Source organism: Grammomys surdaster, unplaced genomic scaffold (assembly GCF_004785775.1).
Source record: "Grammomys surdaster isolate TR1022 unplaced genomic scaffold, NIH_TR_1.0 125789, whole genome shotgun sequence".
Taxonomy (NCBI): Eukaryota; Metazoa; Chordata; class Mammalia; order Rodentia; family Muridae; genus Grammomys; species Grammomys surdaster.
In genome coordinates, this window is record NW_021620620.1 from 2,453,738 (window position 1) to 2,474,490 (window position 20,753).

Below are 20,753 nucleotides of genomic sequence, written 5' to 3' on the forward strand. Positions count from 1 at the left end.
TTTCTTTCTTTCTTTCTTTCTTTCTTTCTTTCTTTCTTTCTTTCTTTCTTTCTTTCTTTTTTTTTTGGTTTTTTGAGACAGGGTTTCTCTGTATAGCCCAGGCTGTCCCGGAAATCACTCTGTAGACCAGGCTGGCCTCAAACTCAGAAATCCACCTCCCTCTGCCTTCCAAGTGCTGGGATTAAAGGCGTGCGCCACCACTGCCCGGCTTTAGTGTCATTTTCTTAACAAGAGTTTTGACATCATGAAAATACTGTTTTCTCTTTTTCTCCTTTCTCCTTCAAGCTCAAGTGTTTTATTATATCTTGCAGAGTAGTTTTGTTAGATATGGTTTCCAGAGGTCAGGTTTAGTTTCCCAGTTGGGTTTTATGTCTTTATGACTCTGGGACAGACTTGGGTACTATATTCCACCCTTTTTACCTTTGTCTTCTTTCAAAGCTGTGTAGTTTAATGAGTGAAGTAATGGTCAGGGATTGTTACAAAGTAATTCTCAACCTTGTATCAACCCAAGAAACTTTATACCAATTGTTTACATTATCTATTTTTTATTTTGTTTTTTTAGACATGTTTAAAAGGCATGGTCTTGAGGTATATAGCTCAGGCTAGCCCTGAACTCTCTGTATAGCTAACCTAGGCCTCAGACTTAGTATGTTACCCAAACTGACCTTGAACTGATCCTTCTGCCATAGACTTCTGCTTGCTGGAAATACAGGTTTAAGTCTCCCTGCCTAAGTTGTTATCTTTGTTTTAAAAGTCCAATTAACTTGTATTCCAAGTAACTTGTATTAATAATTAGAGAGAAATATTTCAAGATTATATCTTTGAAATCTTAAGGTATTATTGCATTGTTTTCTTTCTTTCTTTCTTTTTTTTTTTTTTTTTTTGGTTTTTCGAGACAGGGTTTCTCTGTGTAGTCCTGGCTGTCCTGGAACTCACTTTGTAGACCAGGCTGGCCTCGAACTCAGAAATCCGCCTGCCTCTGCTTCCCAAGTGCTGGGATTAAAGGCATGCGCCACCACTGTCTGGTGCTCATTTTTTAATTACTAAACATAATTGATTATATAAAGCCGAAGTAGTTATAGCATGTTTTAAGTGTGTGTGTGTGATATGTCAGTGGTCTTTGACGTAATTATAATTCAACCTAGGATTTTTGCTTTTATGATGGTGTAAAGATGATAAGCATTCAATAGAAATTGCATTTGAGTTTGATCTTTCCCTGAGCTAGCAGTGTGTGATAGGGTCCTCTTCAGTGATGCTGGGCAGTAGCAGCTCCCAGTCAGCCATGTGATTATGAGAGTAAACAACTGTGTCCACAGTACACGGTGTTGCTAAGCTAGGTTGTTCAGTAAGCTAGTGTGTGGAATACATTTTTATATGTAATGCTAGTTTATTTCTTAACGTCATCTGAGTCCATGGAGTTTTCCCCTTGATTCTCAAAACTGCCTTTTCACAGATTCACTTTTCACAAATTGACATAAAACCCAAACATGGTATTTGGTTTATCTCTTAGATATCTTTTATTTAAAACAGTCTTCCCATATTTTTGTTATAGGCTAACTTAAAATTTTTAAAATTTATTTACTTATTTATGTTTATTCCCCCCCCCCCGTGTGTTTGTGTGTGTGTGTGTGTGTGTGTGTGTGTGTGTGAGAGAGAGAGAGAGAGAGAGAGAGAAAGAGAGAAAGAGAGAGAGAGATAGATAGATTAATTAGATCAGAAGATAACATGTAAGCATCTACTCTCTGATCTCATCATGTGGGTCCCAAGGATCAAACTCAGGTTTCAGGCTCAATGGCAAACACCTTTTATTTTACCTTCTAACCCAGTGGTTCTCAGCCTTCCTAATGCTTTAACTCTTTAATACAGTTCCTCATGTTATTTCTTTATTAAAGAAACTAAGCCACTTGTCTTGTAGAACAGTCTTCTGAGTTTATTTCCATGTGATGTTAACAAGTTCTTTTATTCCTTGTAGTGCCAGTAAAGTGAATTGATAAAGTTAGCTTTTATTTTTACTCTGGGAACTTTTATTATTTTGAGATGAAGTTTCCCTATGTGCTCAGGTTGGCTGTAAACTCCTGGAATCATGCAGGCTCTCGAGCAGCTATGGCTGTTATTATGTGTGCCATCTTGCCCAGCTTTTCTCTCTCTCTCTCTCTCTCTGTCTCTCTCATCTGTCTATCTGAGATAGAATCTCTCTGTGTAGCCCATGTAGACCAGGCTGGCCTAGGATGACATTATTGTGTCACTATCCCAGCTTTGTTTTTATTTTAATTCCACAAACCCAAGTCAGTGTTAGGCTTTGTATAAACATTTAAGTAAACACATTGTGTAAGTTCCATCTTCCCTATTAGACAGTTAGTTGGCAGACAACTTTTCAGCTGTGATTGTAGGCTGTTTTATAGGTACTAGAGAACATGAAATTAATTTTTTTTTGTTTTGTTTTTTGTTTTTTTGAGACAGGGTTTCTCTGTACAGCCCTGGCTGTCCTGGAACTCACTTTGTAAACCAGGCTGGCCTTGAACTCAGAAATTCGCCTGTCTCTGCCTCCCAAGTGCTGGGATTAAAGGTGTGCGCCACCACCGCCCAGCCGGAAATTAATTTTCTAAGCATGTAATAATTCTTCTATTTAGAAAAACTTCCTTTTGTATTATTTTCCTTTCTTAATAACTTTTTTTTTTTTTTGGCTTTTTGAGACAAGGTTTCTCTTTGTAGTTCTGGCTGTCCTGGAACTCACTCTGTAGACCAGGCTGGCCTTGAACTCAGTCTTAATAACAGTTGAATTTGAATTTCAAGAAATCTGAAAGCCTTTAGTCTGTAATCCTCCATATTCCAAAGCCCTGAAGAAATAATAAGTGTATGAGTTTGCTCAAGCTACAGTAACAAAATATTATGAACTGGGATGACTGAAGAAGAGATGGAAGATCAGAAGTCTGAAATTAAGGTGTTGGTAGGATGGTGAGACAAGATTTGTTCCAGTATTAGGTGGTTTATTATTATTTTATTTTTAATTTTATTGATTTATATGTGTAAAGAGATCAGAGAATAACTTTCATATGTTAATTCTCTCCTTTTACTATGTATGTACCTGGGGATCAAACTCAAGTCATTACACTTGGTGACAAATGCCATTACTTACTGAGCCATCCTACTGGCCCAAATTTTCATTTGTTTTGAAATAGGGTCTTACACTGTATCTTAGGGTGACCTAGAATTTACTAGGTAGCACAGACTACTTTTGAACTTGTGGAAGTCCTCCTGCCTCAGGCTCTTAATTGCTGACATTATAGATGTGAGCCATCATACCTACATTTTAAATGTATATTCGACTTACTATATCTTCAATTTAGAATTCATCAAGATACAGCCCTATTGTAAATCAAGAATCATATTCATCACACTAGACATATACTGTCAAGAAAATCCAGATGCTCTGATACATGCTTATAATCTCAGCACTTGTGAGGCAGAGAAATGTAAATCTCCATGAGTTGGTCTGTCTACATGTCAAGTTGTAGGCCAGCAAAGGCTACGTACAAAAACCAAGTAAGCTAAACTAAAACAAGGAGAATTCAAGAGAAAAATAAACATTTAAGAACTATAATTCTTTAATTTGTAAATGACATGATTATATAATCAGACATCTCATAGGACCTGTAAAAGTCAATTTCATAAGTGAGTTTAGCATTCTATATAGAAAAATTATACACACACACATACACACAATAGCAATGAAAAATCTGTAAGTTAAAATTTAAAGTGTCATTGAAATAACAAATATCTATAAATAAGTCTAAAAGTATACTTTCAACACTAGGCTGTGTGGTCTTGGCCAAAGAATAGACATAGATCACAAACAGAGAGTTCAGAGGAAACTTGGACATGTGCTTCCCATCCATTGGCCAGTCCAGTCCAGTGGGAGAAAGAAAACTTCATATGGGAAACAGTGAGCTCACACTTCTTACTCCACGTACAGAAAGTACTGAGATAAAATGCAAAAGCAAAAGCTATAAAGTCTCTTTATTGACTCTTGCTACATATAACAAGGTCCCCAAGATTTAGTGGATTGAAGACTTGTTACTTGATAGTTACTATGTGAAGAACTCAGGAGGGGCTGCTCTGTTAGTTACTATGTCATTCTTGATGGTGGCAGTCCCCAAGCTACCAAAGAGATAAAAAAAGAAAGAAAAAAAATTCGGGTGATTACTTAACAGCTAAGAAGTTTCCTTGTCTATATCCCAGAGGTTCTGTTAGGTTGTCTCATTTTCACTTGATTCTAGCAATTTAAATTTTTCTTCTCTGATTTCTTTAATGACCTACTATTTAATTAATGTATTTAGTAGGTCTTATTATGTAGCCTTTGCTGGTTTGGAAGTCGTAAAGATCTATTTGCCTCTGTCTCTTAAGTGCTGGGACTAAAGGCATGTGTCACCACACCCAACCTGTACTGTTCTCTGAAAAGTGTATTATTCAGTCTTCAAATACTTATGTGTTTTCTGAGATTTATTTGCTGTTGATCTCTAATTTTATTTTATCATGATCTGAAAGAATACAGGGAACTATTTCAGTTGTTCTGTATTTGTTAAAGGTTGCTTTGTAGCCCATAGTGTGGTCAGTTCTTGAGGTGGTCCCATGCACCACTGAGAAGAATATATATTCCCTATCAGCTGAATGGAACATTCTATAGCTCCGTTAAATCTAGTTACCTGTGGTGTAATTCAGCTCTGGTATTGCTTTGTTGATTTTTTCTTGGAAGATGGATCTAGCTGTGGCTGGAGTTCTGACATCTCCCACTCTTTCTGTTTAATGACATTTGTGGTCTTTCAGTATTTATGAAATCAGGGCCTCCAAGATTTGATGTATAAATATTTATAATAGTTACACCCTCCCAATGAATTTTTCTATTTATTAGTATGTCTTGACACTCTTTATGTCTTTTGACTAGTTATGGATTGGAGTCTTTGATCAGACCTGAGATTTCCTATACCAGCTTGTCTATGACTATCATTTTCTTGGTAGTGTGATTTCTAACTATTGACTCTCAGTTTTAATGCTTCTCATAGTCAAGTGAGTTTCTTAGAGACAACAAATCTCTGGGTCTTGTTTTCTAATCCAGTTGGCTTAGCCTGCCTTTTAATTGGTGCCTTAAGGCTCTTTATTTATATTGGAGGTTATAAATGAGAAGGTTTGCTGTTACTTAAGATTCTATTTACTGTTCTGGTTGGCAAGTTTATCAGTAGCTCTTTTCCTCTTCTCCTGGTAGCTGGATGATTGCTCTGTTGGTCATGATTGATTCATTCTCAGATCTACTGTGATTTGTGTTCATCTGTTGTTTTCATGAAATACACTCTTTTTGTGTTCTTATGAATGAACCTTTCTTATTTTTTTCTGTGTATGATATTCTTTTAAGAAGTTTCTAGAGCCATGTAAGGTGGCACACACCTTTAGTCCTAGAACTGGGGAAGCAGAGGCAGGCAGATCTCTGAGAGTTTAAGACCAGCCTAGTCTACATAAGTGAATTCCAAGCCAACCAGAGCTACATAGTTGAAAAAAAATCTTTTGAAGTTCTCCTAAATTGTCATGAATTGACTCCAACTTGTGCTTATATCGGGATGTCTGTATATAATCCATAAAATCTTTTCTAGTTATAGTCACCTTGGTTGACAATTACTTTGAGGACTTTTATCATTCCATGCTTTGCTGGCTTTCAGAGTTGCTGCTGACAGAACTAGATCTTCTAATACTGTCTCTATTCGTTAGGTAACATTGTCCTTTGTGACTTTTAGTATTGTTTCTTTGTTTTGTATTTTTTCTATCTGAGCTCTCTTGTATATGGAGAGTCTGTTTTTAGTCGGGTCTGTTTGGGGTTATAATAGTTTCCTATATTTGATTGTTTCTTCTCTAAGTGTGAAACATTCTTTGCTGTAATTATACTGGATACACCATTTGATTTGTGTCTCAGCTCCTTCTATCCCATGACTTCCTATGGCTAGTCTTCCTAATATATAGATTTCTTGGTCATGTTTATTTTTTCTTTTCAGATGTTTATGTGTTAGTGTCTTATGGATTGTCTCCGATTCTGAGATCCAGTTTTCTACTTGGTTGACAATACCATCTGCTATGCTTTTCATCTGACTGAGTGATCTTTCATCACTTCAATTTCTGTTTGATTCTTTGTCAGCATCTCAGTATCCTTGCTAAACTTTTCCTCCATGCTTTAAAACTTTTTTCCAAGTTAGTGATTCTGTTATTCACTTTAGCAACTTTCTAGTTTATGTCTTCAGTTGATTACATGTTCTTGTTCAGGTCTCTAATTACATTTTTGTTTTGTTTGTTTTTTCAAGACAGGGGTTTTTCTGTGTATCTCTGGCTGTCCTGGAACTCACTCTTTATACCAGACTGGCCTCGAACTCAGAAATCTGCCTGCCTCTGCCTACCAAGTGCTGGAAAGGCATGCACCACCACTGCCTGGCTCGAATTACATTTTTGTCTGTTAATTTGAGTTCTGATTTGGTGGTGATTGGCTTTCCATAAAAGTAGGAGTCTGAAATCTTTTTCTTACATTTCAACTATCCTCATCTGTATTTCCAGAATTTAGAACTTGTTGGTCTGTGTTGGTGCCATAGTAGACTGTTGTCTTTCTTTTTCTCTCCCCTTTTTTAAAAAAAGGTTTCTTTGCTGTATTTAATGTATCTGCCAGAGTGCGTGTGTTTTGTAATTTGTTATTTTGCTTATTTTATTTTATGTGTGCCTTGCTGGTGAGTTGTCTTCATTTGGATTTATGTTTTGGGGAAGTCAACTATAGTAACAACATTTCACAGAAGTCCCAGTATGGGCTGCAGGAGAAGCTACTGTGAACCTTGCTTGTGCTTGGAGGCAGATCCTGGTTGGAGCAAATACAGTTTATAGTTCTTGGGCATCCCCCTGCTCCCTGCTCCAAACTATAATATTTAAATGGTGAAATGGAGACGTAAGGACTAAGAGAGTAAGAGTGAGAAGGAGAATATAGGTTAGAAGAATGAAAGGCACTAGAGAAATCAATAGGTATTACATTTGTAGAAAAGAAAAATAGCTGGGCAGTGGTGGCACATGTCTTTAATCCCATCACTTGGGAGGCAGAGGCAGGCAGATTTCTGAGTTTGAGGCCAGCCTGGTCTACAGAGTGAGTTCTAGGACAGCCAGGGCTACACAGAGAAACCCTGTCTCGAAAAAAAAAAAAAACCAAAAACCAACCAACCAACCAACCAAACAAACAAAAAACAAAAAAAAAGAGGAAAAACAGACAAAAGACTTTGTACAAGATACAGGTCTGTCAAAAATACTTAAGATATAAAAATAAACATAATAAGGAAAAGGTTTTAAATATTAAATATGTATGTTTATAAAATAGAAAAGCAAAACAAAGGTAAGAAATATGAACACAAATGAGCAACTTTCAGTAAATGTTTCTCTCTGGTGGAAGAGAGCCCACCTTTAGTGTTTAGTTCTGCCCTTTAGGACATTGATTCAAATGTTTCATCAAGTTATGTCACTAATTTATCTGCTGTGGCTAGGGTGGGGTGTTTAAACTCTCCCAGCTTCAGACACCTTTCCCCTACTTCTGTTGCTACCACTATAATCTCTGCCTCTTGAGGTCTGTTACTCCAGGTTGGATACTGCTCCTCATCCTACCTTCTGCCATTTTCTTCCCAGGATCATTTGCTCCATGGAGCAAAAGAATGATGGGGAGATGAGCAATACAGTTCCTACCTGTGGGCCTCTTACCCTTTCTGTCCTTGGGTTACTGAGTCCTTCTCCTTTGCTGGTGGATTTGAGCAGCATCTTTGGTATTCAAGACATCTGTCATTACAGTGTTGATGCCATCAAAGCACCGAAGTTAGCGTAGTGCAGGTGAGCCTTGTCCTGTTCGCAACACGTTGGGAACTTGTCCCTCTCCTTCTCAGCAGAGCGTTTGCTTTTTTCTGAGTAGTCAGAACATTCAGATAGGAAGTGAACCTTCATTTAGCTTATTTTGCTTTGTTTTACCCTGGTATAAAATAATAATGAGATACTAGTTGAATTAATGTTAACTTATGCCTAAAAATTAGAAAATCCTAATACATAGATGAGAATTAATAGAATAGGTAAGAAAATTTTGGCAATTAAAACTAAAAAAGGTTAAGCTGATGGGTCTGCAGAGAAGTAATGTACAATGGAGTTAACTTACTTGGATTTTTCATAACTATAAAATGTTGAAGACAGCTAGAAGAAACATGACCAAAATCAACTTGTTCAACTCGTCCTGGGGAACACTGACTGGGACCTCTAGCAACAGCACAGGGACTAACTAGCCTTAAGGATTAACAAATGGTGCTACGTGAAATTAAACAACTTCTGCGTGACAGAAGAATCAGTCAACAGAGTGAAGAGACATTCCTAAGAATATCTTTACTAGTTATATTTCAGGGAAGGACTTAATATCTAGAATATATAAAATTTGCAAAAAAATCAACTCCCAAACCTCAAAACTGCCAGTTCATGGGCCAATGAATTGAACAGACAATTCTCAAAAGAATAACTACAAATGGCCACTGATACTTTAAGAAGTGCTCACCGTCCTTAGCCAGCAGGGAAATAAAAACTATTTTGGGATTTCATGTCACCACAGTCAGTGGCTGCCATCAAGAAAACAAATGGCAGCAAATGCTGGGGAGGATGTCGGGAAGAAGATCCTGATGCACTGTTAGTGGGAATGTGACGCTGTATAGACACCGTGGAAACAAGTGTGCCAGGGTCTCAGACAGCTAAAATGAGAACTTCCACATGACCCAGACATACACAGTACTCCTGGACATATGGCGATGTAGCTTAGCTAATAGAGGGATTGCCTAGGATGCATAAAGCCCTGGGTTCAATGCTAGTAATGCATAAACCCGGCATGGCATTGGCCCCTAACCCTAGCGCTCTGTAGGTGGAGAAAGGAGGACCAGAAGGTTAGGCATTCTTTGCTACTATCCAAGTTTAGGGCTAGCCTGGGGTGTATGAATCACTGTTTCTTCATCATCATCATCATCATCATCATCATCATCAGACTGTCATATTTCACTAGAGACATGTGTACATCCATGTCTATTGCTGCTTTTTTTTTTTTTTTAACAGTGCAAAGATAAGGAATCAGCCTCAATGTCCCAAGATTCTTTTGTATGTGTGTTGCTGGGAATTAAGCTGAAGGCAATCCTAAGCAATCTACCCCTGTGCTATAATCTAGTTTAGGTTAGATTTCTGCCAGTAGATGGATGAGTGATGAAAATTTGTTATATACGCACTATAGAATTTTATTCAGCTGTAAACAAAAGTGAAAATAAGAAATTTGTAGGGAAATGGGTAGCCCTGGAAAATATTCTGTTAAAGGAGGTGACCCATCCTCAGATAAATATTTCTATCCTTTCTCATATACAGATCCTAGTTTCTAGTAGTTATATGTATGTATCTATGTACAGGTGTGGAGAGTGCCAGAAAACTAGAGAGGGACCTGTGAGAAGGGAAAAGAGGTTTAAAGGAGAGGAATGGTCAGGGGAATAGAATCCATGGGACATGAAGGTAGAAGGAAGACCCTAGGGCAGAAGAGCCTGGTGGGAGATGGGAGGGGGTATGTATGAGTCAGAGTAAAGCACAGATGTCATAGAGAAACACATTACTCTGTGTGTTAATTAAAAAATGAACACAAGTTATGAATGACAATACAAAACTGATTTGTTTTTCTGGCTCTCACTGTTGTGAATTTGCCCTTTTTTGTGGTAGCTAAGTGCATACAAATATATTTGAAGAGGGAAATATAAACTTCAGTGTGAAGCTCCACAGCTTCTATTCCAAATAGCTACTCTAACTGTATAGAAGTTCATTGACCTGTATAGTCTTTGGGCCTGTATAATTTCTAAGGATGATTTTTTATTTGCAGGGTTTTTATAAATAAAGTTTAAGCCGGGCGGTGGTGGCGCACGCCTTTAATCCCAGCACTCGGGAGGCAGAGGCAGGCGGATTTCTGAGTTCGAGGCCAGCCTGGTCTACAGAGTGAGTTCCAGGACAGCCCGGGCTATACAGAGAAACCCTGTCTCGAAAAACCAAAAAAAAAAAAAAAAAATAAAGTTTAAAATTAAATAAGAACAATGAAACATTAAAACATATGTTTAGGGTAGCATTAAGAATGTCTCAGGAGATAATGAATTGGCATACAAGGTAGCATGTATAGATCAAAGCAGTAAAAAGTTTTAATTTTATCATTGCTACTGTGTAAAAATATGATAGGAACGAAAACATGAAGGAAATGCAACTTGTTGGGTATGTCAGTAAGTCTGTGTGAGCATGATTTCCTCGATTTAAGACCATAGAAGGCTAATATTAATAATCGTTGTATGCCATTTCACAACACTTGGGGGTAGGAAATAATATTCTCAATTAACAAAGAAACAATTCTCCCTTGACAGATAAAGAAGCTTAACATTATTATGAATACAAGAAATATATAGAAGTATAACAATAGAATGAACCGCATGTAGCTGTCACCTGGCTTTAGCACTTGCTAGTTTCGGAATAAGAGGGGTTTGAACTTACACCTCCTGTCTTATTCCAAAACTGATGCTTTCAGTTATGGTCCCCTCTTATATTGTTGCTCATTGATGTCATTGAGTAATCTTATAATTGCTTGATATTTGGGGGGAGTATACATGAAAACCTTCATAATGGCAACGATACTTGTAATTGTGAGGTTTCCTGGTTATTTATGGGGTAGAGAAAGTTGTTTCTTTTAATCACATGGAGTTTGTAAGAAGCATTTTTGTTGTTGTTGTTGTTGTTGTAGTTTGGGCAAAGACAAATTTTGCTGATACGGTTCATCTGTTTCATAAATCTTTGACCCATTCATCAGACTCTGACCACTCTCAAGATAAAGACTGTGTTGTATTAGTCTTTCTGACTGGTGGCCTTCTACAGATTGAGAAACTGTGTAATGATTAACTGTGGTAATGGATATGTACTTGCTGGTTTCACCTGGTATCTTTAACCCTCTGAGTTCAACCAAAACATAGCCTAGAATCATTGAAACTCATCATTTACCCATGACTATTTATATGTAAGTTTTCTATGATAAGTATCTTATTATTACCTACCAGTCTTCACCACTATCCACCCCCACTCACATACTCATCATTCCCATAACTTATTCTCAGTAGCAGCACCCTTTGGTGTAATTCTAAAAATTATAGTATAGAATAGTATAGTATAGTATAGTATAGTATAGTATAGTATAGTATAGTATAGTATAGTATATGATGTGTGTGTGTGTCTGTGTGTGTGTGTGTAGATAAAATGCATGCCTTGGCATGTGGAGGTCAAAGGATAGCTTCCAAAAGTAGGTTCTTTTCTTCCATTGAGTTCCAGAGATTGAATTCAGTCCTTCATCAGGCTTGCTCAGTACGTACCTGTATCTCTCAAGCCATCTAACTGGCCCTGTTATAATTAATCAGTTTTACATAGTCAAGGACATTTTCTAACTAATTCCTAAAGAGTGCAAGTCTCACACTTAAGTTATTTGTTGAGATAAATAAATGACGGCATAGTGAAATGGCTGTCATAGGTAAGTAACCGTGTATTTTACATTAGTTGAATTCATTTCTGGATCTGGGGGCTGTCTCTGAAATGTTAAGACTGATGTGTTACACAGTGAGTATGAACATCTGCCTCTGCATAGAAGGGAAGGGGTCTTTGACTTTTTATCTTTGATTCTTTTGTACAGTATCAAGTGTAGTAATGCTACAAATATGACTAGGTCTGAAGTTGAAGAAGGATTACAAACTTGAAAAGCATAATTGAATATATAATTGGGTATGTGGTAATAAAATGAATAGTCTTAGATTCAGTTCTATATAGTCGTGTAAAATAACAAGACAGCCCAAGAGACAGCAGAATGAAAAAATCAAAACCAGATCAGTGGAGGAGCTGGTTGGGAAAGAGCAGTGTTCTGAAACTAAGGAACGGAGTGTCTCATAGTGAGAGTACTTTGAGTACCCATTTGGCAATTTGGACTTTGTTATTGTCTTAATAGAGATAGAAGTGAGTGTCAGATTTCAAGATACTGAGAAAATGCTAAGTGAGGACACAGAACAAGGGAATGTTTTACATTCTTTCTGTATATCTTGGAGACGTGCGTGTACATCTTAAAGCCAGCATGGCCCTTAGGTAAGCCAGCTAGGACAGCTTTCTGGGTCTTGTGTTGGGTTGGGGAATGGGGATGATTCTGGGCTGTACTTCACTTTTTTCCCTAAACATTATTCAACATTGTAACTAATCTTATCCCTAAGAGCTTATGAAAGATGAAGGCAGTTCATTGTGCTGATTTACATGTCTCCTTTCTGTTGATATCCTGCTTTTAATTCTGTGGGATTTCTTATCTCTCTTTGATGACCATCACTTTATCTTTCCCATTATACTATAAATGCCTTAATTTCCTTTATTATTGTTGCTTTTCCATTGCTAGCACAATGCCTGACAAGTTATTTTGATTATTAAATAAATTAATACATATTTGTCTTTTAAAACCCAAAGTAATTTTATTTTGGTGATTTCACAGAATTAAAAATGTAGAATGTTTGAGGAAAGGGTTGATAAACAGTTACAAATGACAGTAAGGTGAGGATTGAAAACTGGTATTTGTTCAGTCTGTTGAAGGTTTTCCATACTGAAAGTATTGTAGCAAAATTGTAACAGGAGACAAGAAAGAGAACAAAGAAGCAACATGGAACTTAGTGTTTTCCTTTAACAGAGTCTAGGCTAAAGGGAAGAAACCATTAGAGAAGAATACTCCAAGGTTCATGAGGATTTGTTACCAGTGGTTACTTTTATGCCTTGACTTGCTATGAAAGTTTTCTCTCTGTCTTGATAGCATTTTGAAGGTTTTTGCAGTGCTGTTTGGAGCCTCCTTGTGGTGAATCTAATAATGACATATAAATTAGAAAAACTTGATACACCAATTATTGCATATGTAGATTATTTTTATGAAGGTTAAATGAAGGTAGGCTTTGTGGTTGTGATAAGAATGCTTAGTTCTTTGGTTTCCAATGAGTTATAATATGACACCTAAAATTTCTATAACTTTGTTTCTACAATACTTTACTCTTATACATTTTAACTATTTGAAAATTGTAGTGCATTTATTTTAAGCCCTAATACTTTTCTTAAACACATTTTTTAAAATATTCATTTTTATTTGTGTGGATGCTTGTGTGTGTTTATGCACCAGAAGGTATGCGATCCCCAGGAGGATCCTATGGAAGTAGAGTTAGCATGTGGTAAACCCACTGATATCAGTGTTGGGAACCAAGCTTGGTTCCCCTGAAAGAACACTATTCACTGTTAACCACCGAGCCATCTCCTTAGCTGATAAACTTAATAGCTGCTGTCACTGTTCTCACCTTTCATATTAAATGTCAGCAATAGGACTAGTGTTCTATAGTCTGTCTGAAGACTATGGAAGAAGTGCCTGAATGACCAAGTGAAAAAGAACTGGCTTTATGAAAATAATACAAATTAATTATATATCATAAAAATTGAATATTTAAATAGAAATATTTAAAACAATCATGCATCATCTAGGTCCTCCATGATCCTTTTGAGACAGAGTCTACCTTTATAGTCCTAGTCTGGCCTCAAACTTGTGAGCTCTGCTGCTTTTGCTTCCAAAATACTGGAATTAAAAATGTGTGCTAGTATACCTAGGCAATCCTGATCCTTGATGCTTTTCTGTATAGGCTTTTTTTTTTTTTGGTTTTTCGAGACAGGGTTTCTCTGTGTAGTCCTGGCTGTCCTGGAACTCACTCTGTAGACCAGGCTGGCCTCGAACTCAGAAATCCGCCTGCCTCTGCCTCCCAAGTGCTGGGATTAAAGGTGTGCGCTACCACTGCCCGGCCTGTATAGGCTTTTTAAATATAAATACTTTTGAACATTTTAACACATATTCATGTAACCATATCCAGTTCTTAAAAGTGAAGCTTCATCAATATAGTTGTTGCCTTATGAATGTCCTTACCACAGTCCCATTACTGCTTGCCAAGATCAGCTTCAACCTTTGTTGTTTTATTTTGTGTGTTTATGTGTATGAATGTACACATGTGCCTGTGTGTGTGTGTGTAAAGTCACTCTTCTTGTTGTTCTTAGGTAGCCATCCATCTTATTTTTTTAACTATTTATTTATTTATTTTTATTCTATGTACATTGGTGTTCTGTCTGCATGTATGTCTGTATGAGGATGACAGATCCCCTGGAACTGGAACTGGAACTGGAGTTATAAACAGTTGTGAGCTGCCATGTGGGTACTGGGAATTGAACTTGGGTCCTTTGGAAGAACAGCCAGTGTTCTTAACTGCTAAGCCATCTCTCCAGGCCATCCACCTTGTTTTTAAAAAGACATTTTTTGCACACATGTGTGGATGGGGAGGGAGTGCCTGCTGTGGCGCGTGTGTGGAGGCCAGAGATGACTTTGCAGAATCATTTCTCTCCTTTCACCTCCACATGCTGTATTAGTAACTTGTCTGTTGCTGTGGAGAAAACACTGTGACCAAGGCAGTTTATAAAAAGAAGAGTTAATTTGGTCTAATGGTCTGGAGTAGGTGTGGCCTCAGGAAGCTGAGGGATCACATCTTAAACTGCAAATACAAGGCAGTTCATGAACTGGAAATGGCTATAAACTCTCAAAGCATTTCTTCCAGCAAGGTTTCATTTCCTCAAACAACATCACAGACTGGGGACCAGGAGCGCAAAACTGTGAGCCTTTGGGGGACATTTCTCATTCAGACTACCACACATGGGTTCAAGGATCAAACTCAGGATGCCAACTGCTGAGGCATCCCTCCAGCCCTGGGCCTGGCTTCTTCCATGGGTGCTGGGGATTCAACTCAGGTCCTCATACTTGCATGGTAGAAACTTCAGTGACTGAGCAGTTCCCAGCCCCTTGCTTTTCATTTTCTGGCACATTTTAAAACTTGATACATTCATGCCATAAATAAAATATTCTCTTTTTTTTTTGTTATTGTTGTTTTTTTTGTTTTTTAAGACAGGGCTTCTCTGTGTAACTTTAGCTGTCCTGGAACTCTGTAGACCAGGCTGGTCTTGAATTCAAAGATCTGCCTGCATCTGCCTCCTGAGTGCCAGAATTAAAGGAGTGCACCACCACCACATGGCTAATGATATATTCTTACTGTTATTGTTGTTACTTTGGTTCTTTTGTTTGTGTTTGTGTTTGTGTTTTTGAGACAGGGTCTCTCTGTATAGCCCTGGCTCTCTTGGAACTCAGTATGTAGACTATCTAGCCTCTAACTCACAGAAATCCACCTGGCTCTGCCTCCCAGGTGCTGGGACTAAAGGTTTGTGGATTCTTACTGTTAAATTTTCCACTAAGAAAATTTATATGTTTAGAAGATGCATCTATACTAACATGGATCTCTTCTTTATATGTTTTTGCTGCAAATTCATTGTTTTCTTCATGGACTGTTATTGTATTTCTAGTGTATGCTTAGAAAGTCTGCTGTCATCACTCCTGCAATCCCATGGTTGGTTTAGTGTTCTACCAGTTATTCCTCAAAGTGGAGGCTTTACATGAATCCTAGGACTCCAGGGATGAACCACGCTTGGTGGAGGCTAAAGAAGAAGGATGGTCATAGGCTTGAAGTCAGCCTATATAGTGACTTCTGGAACAACTTGAGCTGCAGGCTAAGACCCTGTCTTAAGATCAGTCAGTCCATGAGATACCTAGACTCACAGGATTTTCTTATTCTTCCCTGTCTCATTCACTCATTCATTCATTTCCTCCCCTTCCCTTGTCCTACTTCCTTCCTTTCCTTCCTTTTGTTTTCTTTCTTCCTCCCTTCCTCCCTTTCTTTTTCTTTCTTTCCTTCCTTTTGTTTTCTTTCTTTTCTTCCTTCCTCCCTCCCCCCTCTTCCTTCCTTCCTTCCTTCCTTCCTTCCTTCCTTCCTTCCTTCCTTCTTTCCTTCCTTCCTTCTTCCCTCCCTCCTTCCCTCCTCTCTCTCTCTCTCTTTCTTTCTTTCTTTCTTTCTTTCTTTCTTTCTTTCTTTCTCTCTTTCTTTCTTTTGTGGCACTTGAGATCAAGTTCAAAGAGTTGTTCATGGTAGGCAGGTGTTCCTCCACTAATTTATATCTCTAGCTCTTTGCTGTTTCCAACATGTACAAAGTAAGTTAATGCAGTTGTTATGTGTGTTATCTTGTTCAACCGCTATTAGCACACAACCGGACTGAGATCTGATACCTGAGTGAAGAAGAGACAGTCTTACACAGAAGTATCAGATTTCACTTGGGTGGAGTCAGCCCCTTTTTCTTGTAAGCAAGAGGACGTGAGTTTAGATCCACAGACACTCATGCAAAAGCTGTGCATGGCCTGTGGGTAACCCTAGTGTTGGGAGAGCAGAGATAATTGGATCCTGGGAGCTTACCAGGCAACCAGCTTATTAACCTAAGCAACAACTTGAGATTCAGTGAGAGAGACTGCCTCAAAAAAAAAAAAAAAAAAAAAAGGGGAGAGCAGAAGAGTATACTCAGTGTTTTTCTCTGGCTTCTTCATGTGTTTCTGTACACACACACACACACACACACACACACACGCACATACACACATGAAAGTTCAGCCATAGTAACAGGAAGTGAGGAGAGAATCTAGATTTCATAGAGTTGTATTAGTAAATGTGAAAAAATCATTAATGTGGTCATTTGTTGTATGTGAGACAAGAAGGAGATGGTGGAGATTTAGAGGGAAGAGATATAAAAGTTATTTCAAAAGGAATTATGTACATGGGATGAGGATTGCTAGGACCCACTTTGGAATTAATGATAATGGATTTAAAACAAGACCACTTTTCAGATAGTCATGCCCAACCCCCATTCCCGTCCCTAGCCCAGTTTGTAGTCAGAGTAAGTAATGATTCAATCAGTTTGATTCTTTACCAATCAATAGGATGTTTTCTCAGATTTACTTACACCAGGTGCCATAGTTAATGGAGAAAAAGTTTAAATGCTGAGTCTCTTTTTATGTATTAATATATTCCATGAACAACTCTTTTGAGTTTGGTCTTGAGTGCCACAGAAAAAAGATAGAAAGAAGAGAGGGAGAAAGAGAGGGGGAATGGGAGGAAATGAATGAATGGATGAGACAGGGAGAAATAAGAGAAAGAAAAAATTGTTTGTATTATAGAAAAGGTAATAGTAGGGCATAGTAGTGTATACTTGTAAACCCAGCATTTGGGAGGTGGAGGAGAAGGTTAGGCGTTCTAGAACATCTTGGATGTGTAGTAAGCTCAGGGCCAGCCTGGACTACATAGGCCCTTTCTCATAAGGTACCCTCCAATAAAGAAAAAAATGAAAAATATAGAAACAATAATTTTCAATTATTATACTAAATCATTTGTACATTTTAAATAGAGCCTCACTTAAACAAACAAACAAAACCCATATTCTTTCCTTTTAGTTTGAGCCTTGTATGTTGGTTTGACATTGAGTTCAGAGGGAGACTGAGAGTCTATGGATATTTAAAGGTAATATAATATAATAATAAATAATGCCTACCCTTTAAAACTAAATTATTATTTAAATGAGGCAAGATTTAACAGCATAAAAAATGAACATTCTAAAAATGTACTTGTTTGATGCTTACTTTGCTTCTCTGTTTATTTTAAAATTAAAATTTATTACTGTGCGTGTGTATGTGTATGTAATCTATGTGTTAGTGTAGGCCTTGGTGTCCCATAGTGTGTGTATAGAAGTCAGAGGACAGCTTCCCTCCTTTTACCCTGGTTTCAAGGGACTGAACTCAGGTTGTCAGGCCATGTAGTTAGCGCTGTTGCCCACTGAGCCATCTTACTGTCCCTTTTCTCAGTCTATAACTGAAGACTTTCTTTCTTTCTTTCTTTCTTTCTTTCTTTCTTTCTTTCTTTCTTTCTTTCTTCCTTTCTTCCTTCCTTTCTTCCTTTCTTCCCTTTTTTCTTCTCCCTCTTGCTTGTTCTGGCCCTGCTTGCTCTGGCCCTGCTTGCTCTGGCCCAAAGCTTTATTATTTATTATATGTAAGTCCACTGTAGCTGTCTTCAGACACCCCATAAGAGGGCATCAGGTCTCATTACAGATGTTTGTGAGCCACCATGTGGTTGCTGGGATTTGAACTCAGGACCTCCAGAAGAGCAGTCAGTGTTCTTGACCATTGAGCCATCTCACCAGCCCTTCTTATAGTTTCTTAATTTATTAATTTTATAATTGAATAGCATACCAAAATAACCAACCTGCACATTAGTGATCAATTGTTTTTAACAGATATAATAATATACTAATACATTAATTTTGAAATTTTGTTTTTATCAGAAATTATGAGTCGAGGATCTCAAGTTCACATTTTTTGGGGTGCTCCAGTTGCTCCACTGAAAACAACAGTGTCACAGGGAACAAGTTCATTAATATCCACTGCCAACGCCTGGGAAAAAGTCCGACTCTTTTACAAACAGCATTCTTTGTATCTGAAGGCTAGAAATCAGGAGTTTAAAAATCTGGAAGATTGTCAAGTCCCTGAAGGTCTTGGCCATCCAGGCCTTCTTAGTGGTCACCTTTTAACGACTTCTTTGAGTAGGTCTGCTCAGGTGGAAGAAGGCTTTAAACATTATGCTTCTGAAGCACAGAGTGTGAAATCCCAGATTAACCTGAGTGATGTGACTAGTGTACAAATATGTGGGCTTCAGGATGGAGTTCAGCGTTTACCTGAAGAAGAAAGATATCAAAAGCTTCAATGTGAAAGTAAGACAATTATAGATGAGCAATTTAAAAATCAGTCAGATCCCAGTGTTTGGAACTTCCAAAGAGATTTGTGTCAGTTGGATGGTGAGTGTGCAGCTGAACTGGATCTGAGCTGTAGTTCTGAACAGATAACTACAGGGCCAGAGGCTGTGAAAACAAAGCCAGAGCCAACAGGACAGCATGAAAGAGAGAGTCAGGAGAGCTTTTCCGCTGGCACGCAGTGTGAACCACAGTCCGGGAGAGCAGTCAGGAAGGCCTCAGACCAGGGACTATCTACTGACGCTGAATTTCTCAGGGTAATGACCTCCAGCCAACTCGCTTTTCTAGCTCAAGGGAATGGTAAAGGTCAAGACTGTATAAATAAGAGGACTGTAAACATGGAGGCAGAACCGACAGGAAGTCAGGGAGTCAGACTAACTGAAGGGAATTTTAGTAAGCCTGGTGGAGATTTTGAAGAAGGATCCGAAAATGAGCAAAGCCAAGCATATTCCCTGGAACTTTTTAGTCCTGTTTGTCGTGAATCAGAAAGCAGTCACATTCATATAAGCCCTGGAAAAAGTCTTGAAAATACAAGCTCTCAAGAGCTTTTCACTAATGAAGAAAACTTGCCACCAAATGAGGTACGCATTGAGTTGTGTAGCTCAGGAATGCTTAGTCGGCTAAGCAACTTGCGTCAAAGTACTGCTAAACGGAGCCTGTGCTCTAAAGACAATTCCCATCATTCTAAACCTCTCTCTGAAGACCATCAGGTGTCCAAGAAGCCAAGGATGGACTCTAATATAAGAGAAGCAGCCAAAGCAGTGCCCCAGATGATCAAGTCTGAATTTAAGGACAGTAAAAAAATATCATTAATAAAAAATTGTGATTCTAAAAGTCAGAAGTATAACTGCTTAGTCATGGTGCTAACCCCATGTCATGTGAAGGAAATAAATGTAAAATCTGGACCAAATTCTGGTTCTAAAGTGCCATTAGCAACAATTGTAGTAATTGATCAGTCAGAAATTAAGAAGAAGGTTGTTCTGTGGAGGACTGCAGCGTTTTGGGCACTTACAGTGTTTCTTGGAGATATAATTTTACTTACAGGTAAGGCCATCGAGGTATAGTGGTAGCCTGTTGTATAAGGCTGTGTCTTCTGTTTATTGATTCCTTTGCCACTTGTCTTCCTTGGGTGTGACTGAGCTCTTGTAGCATGTGTGTTCTGCTTCCTTGGGCTTTAGTTCCCTTCTTTGTTCTGTGCTTCCTGCCCATTCATTTTCCCCTCTAAGAAGCCTCCCCTAGTTGGTTGTCATACTCATCCATCTTGTGTCAGTTGGAGTCCTGTCACTGGGCTCCTTTCTGCTGTCTTACTGCTGCATTTATGTGTCTGATTAACTCTCTTACTTTACTAGCAGTGTTATAAAAGGGCAATGTCTCTGCTACTTCACTCCAGTAGCGCTGTGTACGTTATACTATTCCTGAAGGAACAGACACAGATGTTGATGTTTAGTTTGTTGTTCTGTGACAGTCTCATGTAACCCATGCTGGCCTTGAATATGCTATTTTATTCAGCTGAGGATGGTCTTGCAGTCTTGTTCTTGAGTATTTGCCAAATGTTGGCACTACAGGCGTGCACTATCACTGCTTGATGGTGTTATTTTCTTGTGGGTGTGGTGTACTTGTGTGTTTGTAGCTATATGGGCACACTTGTGTGTAGGGTGTGTGTGTGTGTATGTGCATGTGCACACACCAAGAGCACATACACACACGGCATACTTACACATACATGCGTGTGAAGGCCAGAGGTTAATGTCTGGGGATTTTCTTGATGGCTTATATTGAGGCAGGGTCACTTGACCTCAGAGATCACCAATCTTGTCAGTCTAAATGCATAGCTTGGTTTAGGGATCCTATACCTCTGCCTCTCATTCTGGGATTGGAGGCGGCTGCCATGTGGCTTGGCATTT

The 20,753-nt window shown here is 38.3% G+C and overlaps 1 protein-coding gene across 9 annotated transcripts in view; it reads left to right on the forward strand.

Annotated features, from left to right (window-relative positions):
- Shld2 (shieldin complex subunit 2) overlaps nucleotides 1-20,753 on the forward strand; it is a 73,372-nt gene that overhangs the window by 24,552 nt on the left and 28,067 nt on the right. For 3 of the 9 annotated variants that reach the window (XM_028789125.1, XM_028789126.1, XM_028789129.1), the window contains one exon: nucleotides 18,385-19,893. In XM_028789125.1, the coding sequence (XP_028644958.1) occupies nucleotides 18,390-19,893 (1,504 nt within the window). In that variant the 5' untranslated portion in view covers nucleotides 18,385-18,389. Of the gene's footprint in view, nucleotides 1-7,852; nucleotides 7,888-11,525; nucleotides 11,609-12,065; nucleotides 12,211-14,675; nucleotides 14,791-17,500; nucleotides 17,568-18,384; nucleotides 19,894-20,753 lie in introns of those variants that run through there. The other 6 variants (XM_028789128.1, XM_028789127.1, XM_028789130.1 and 3 more) reach the window with 6 other exon arrangements.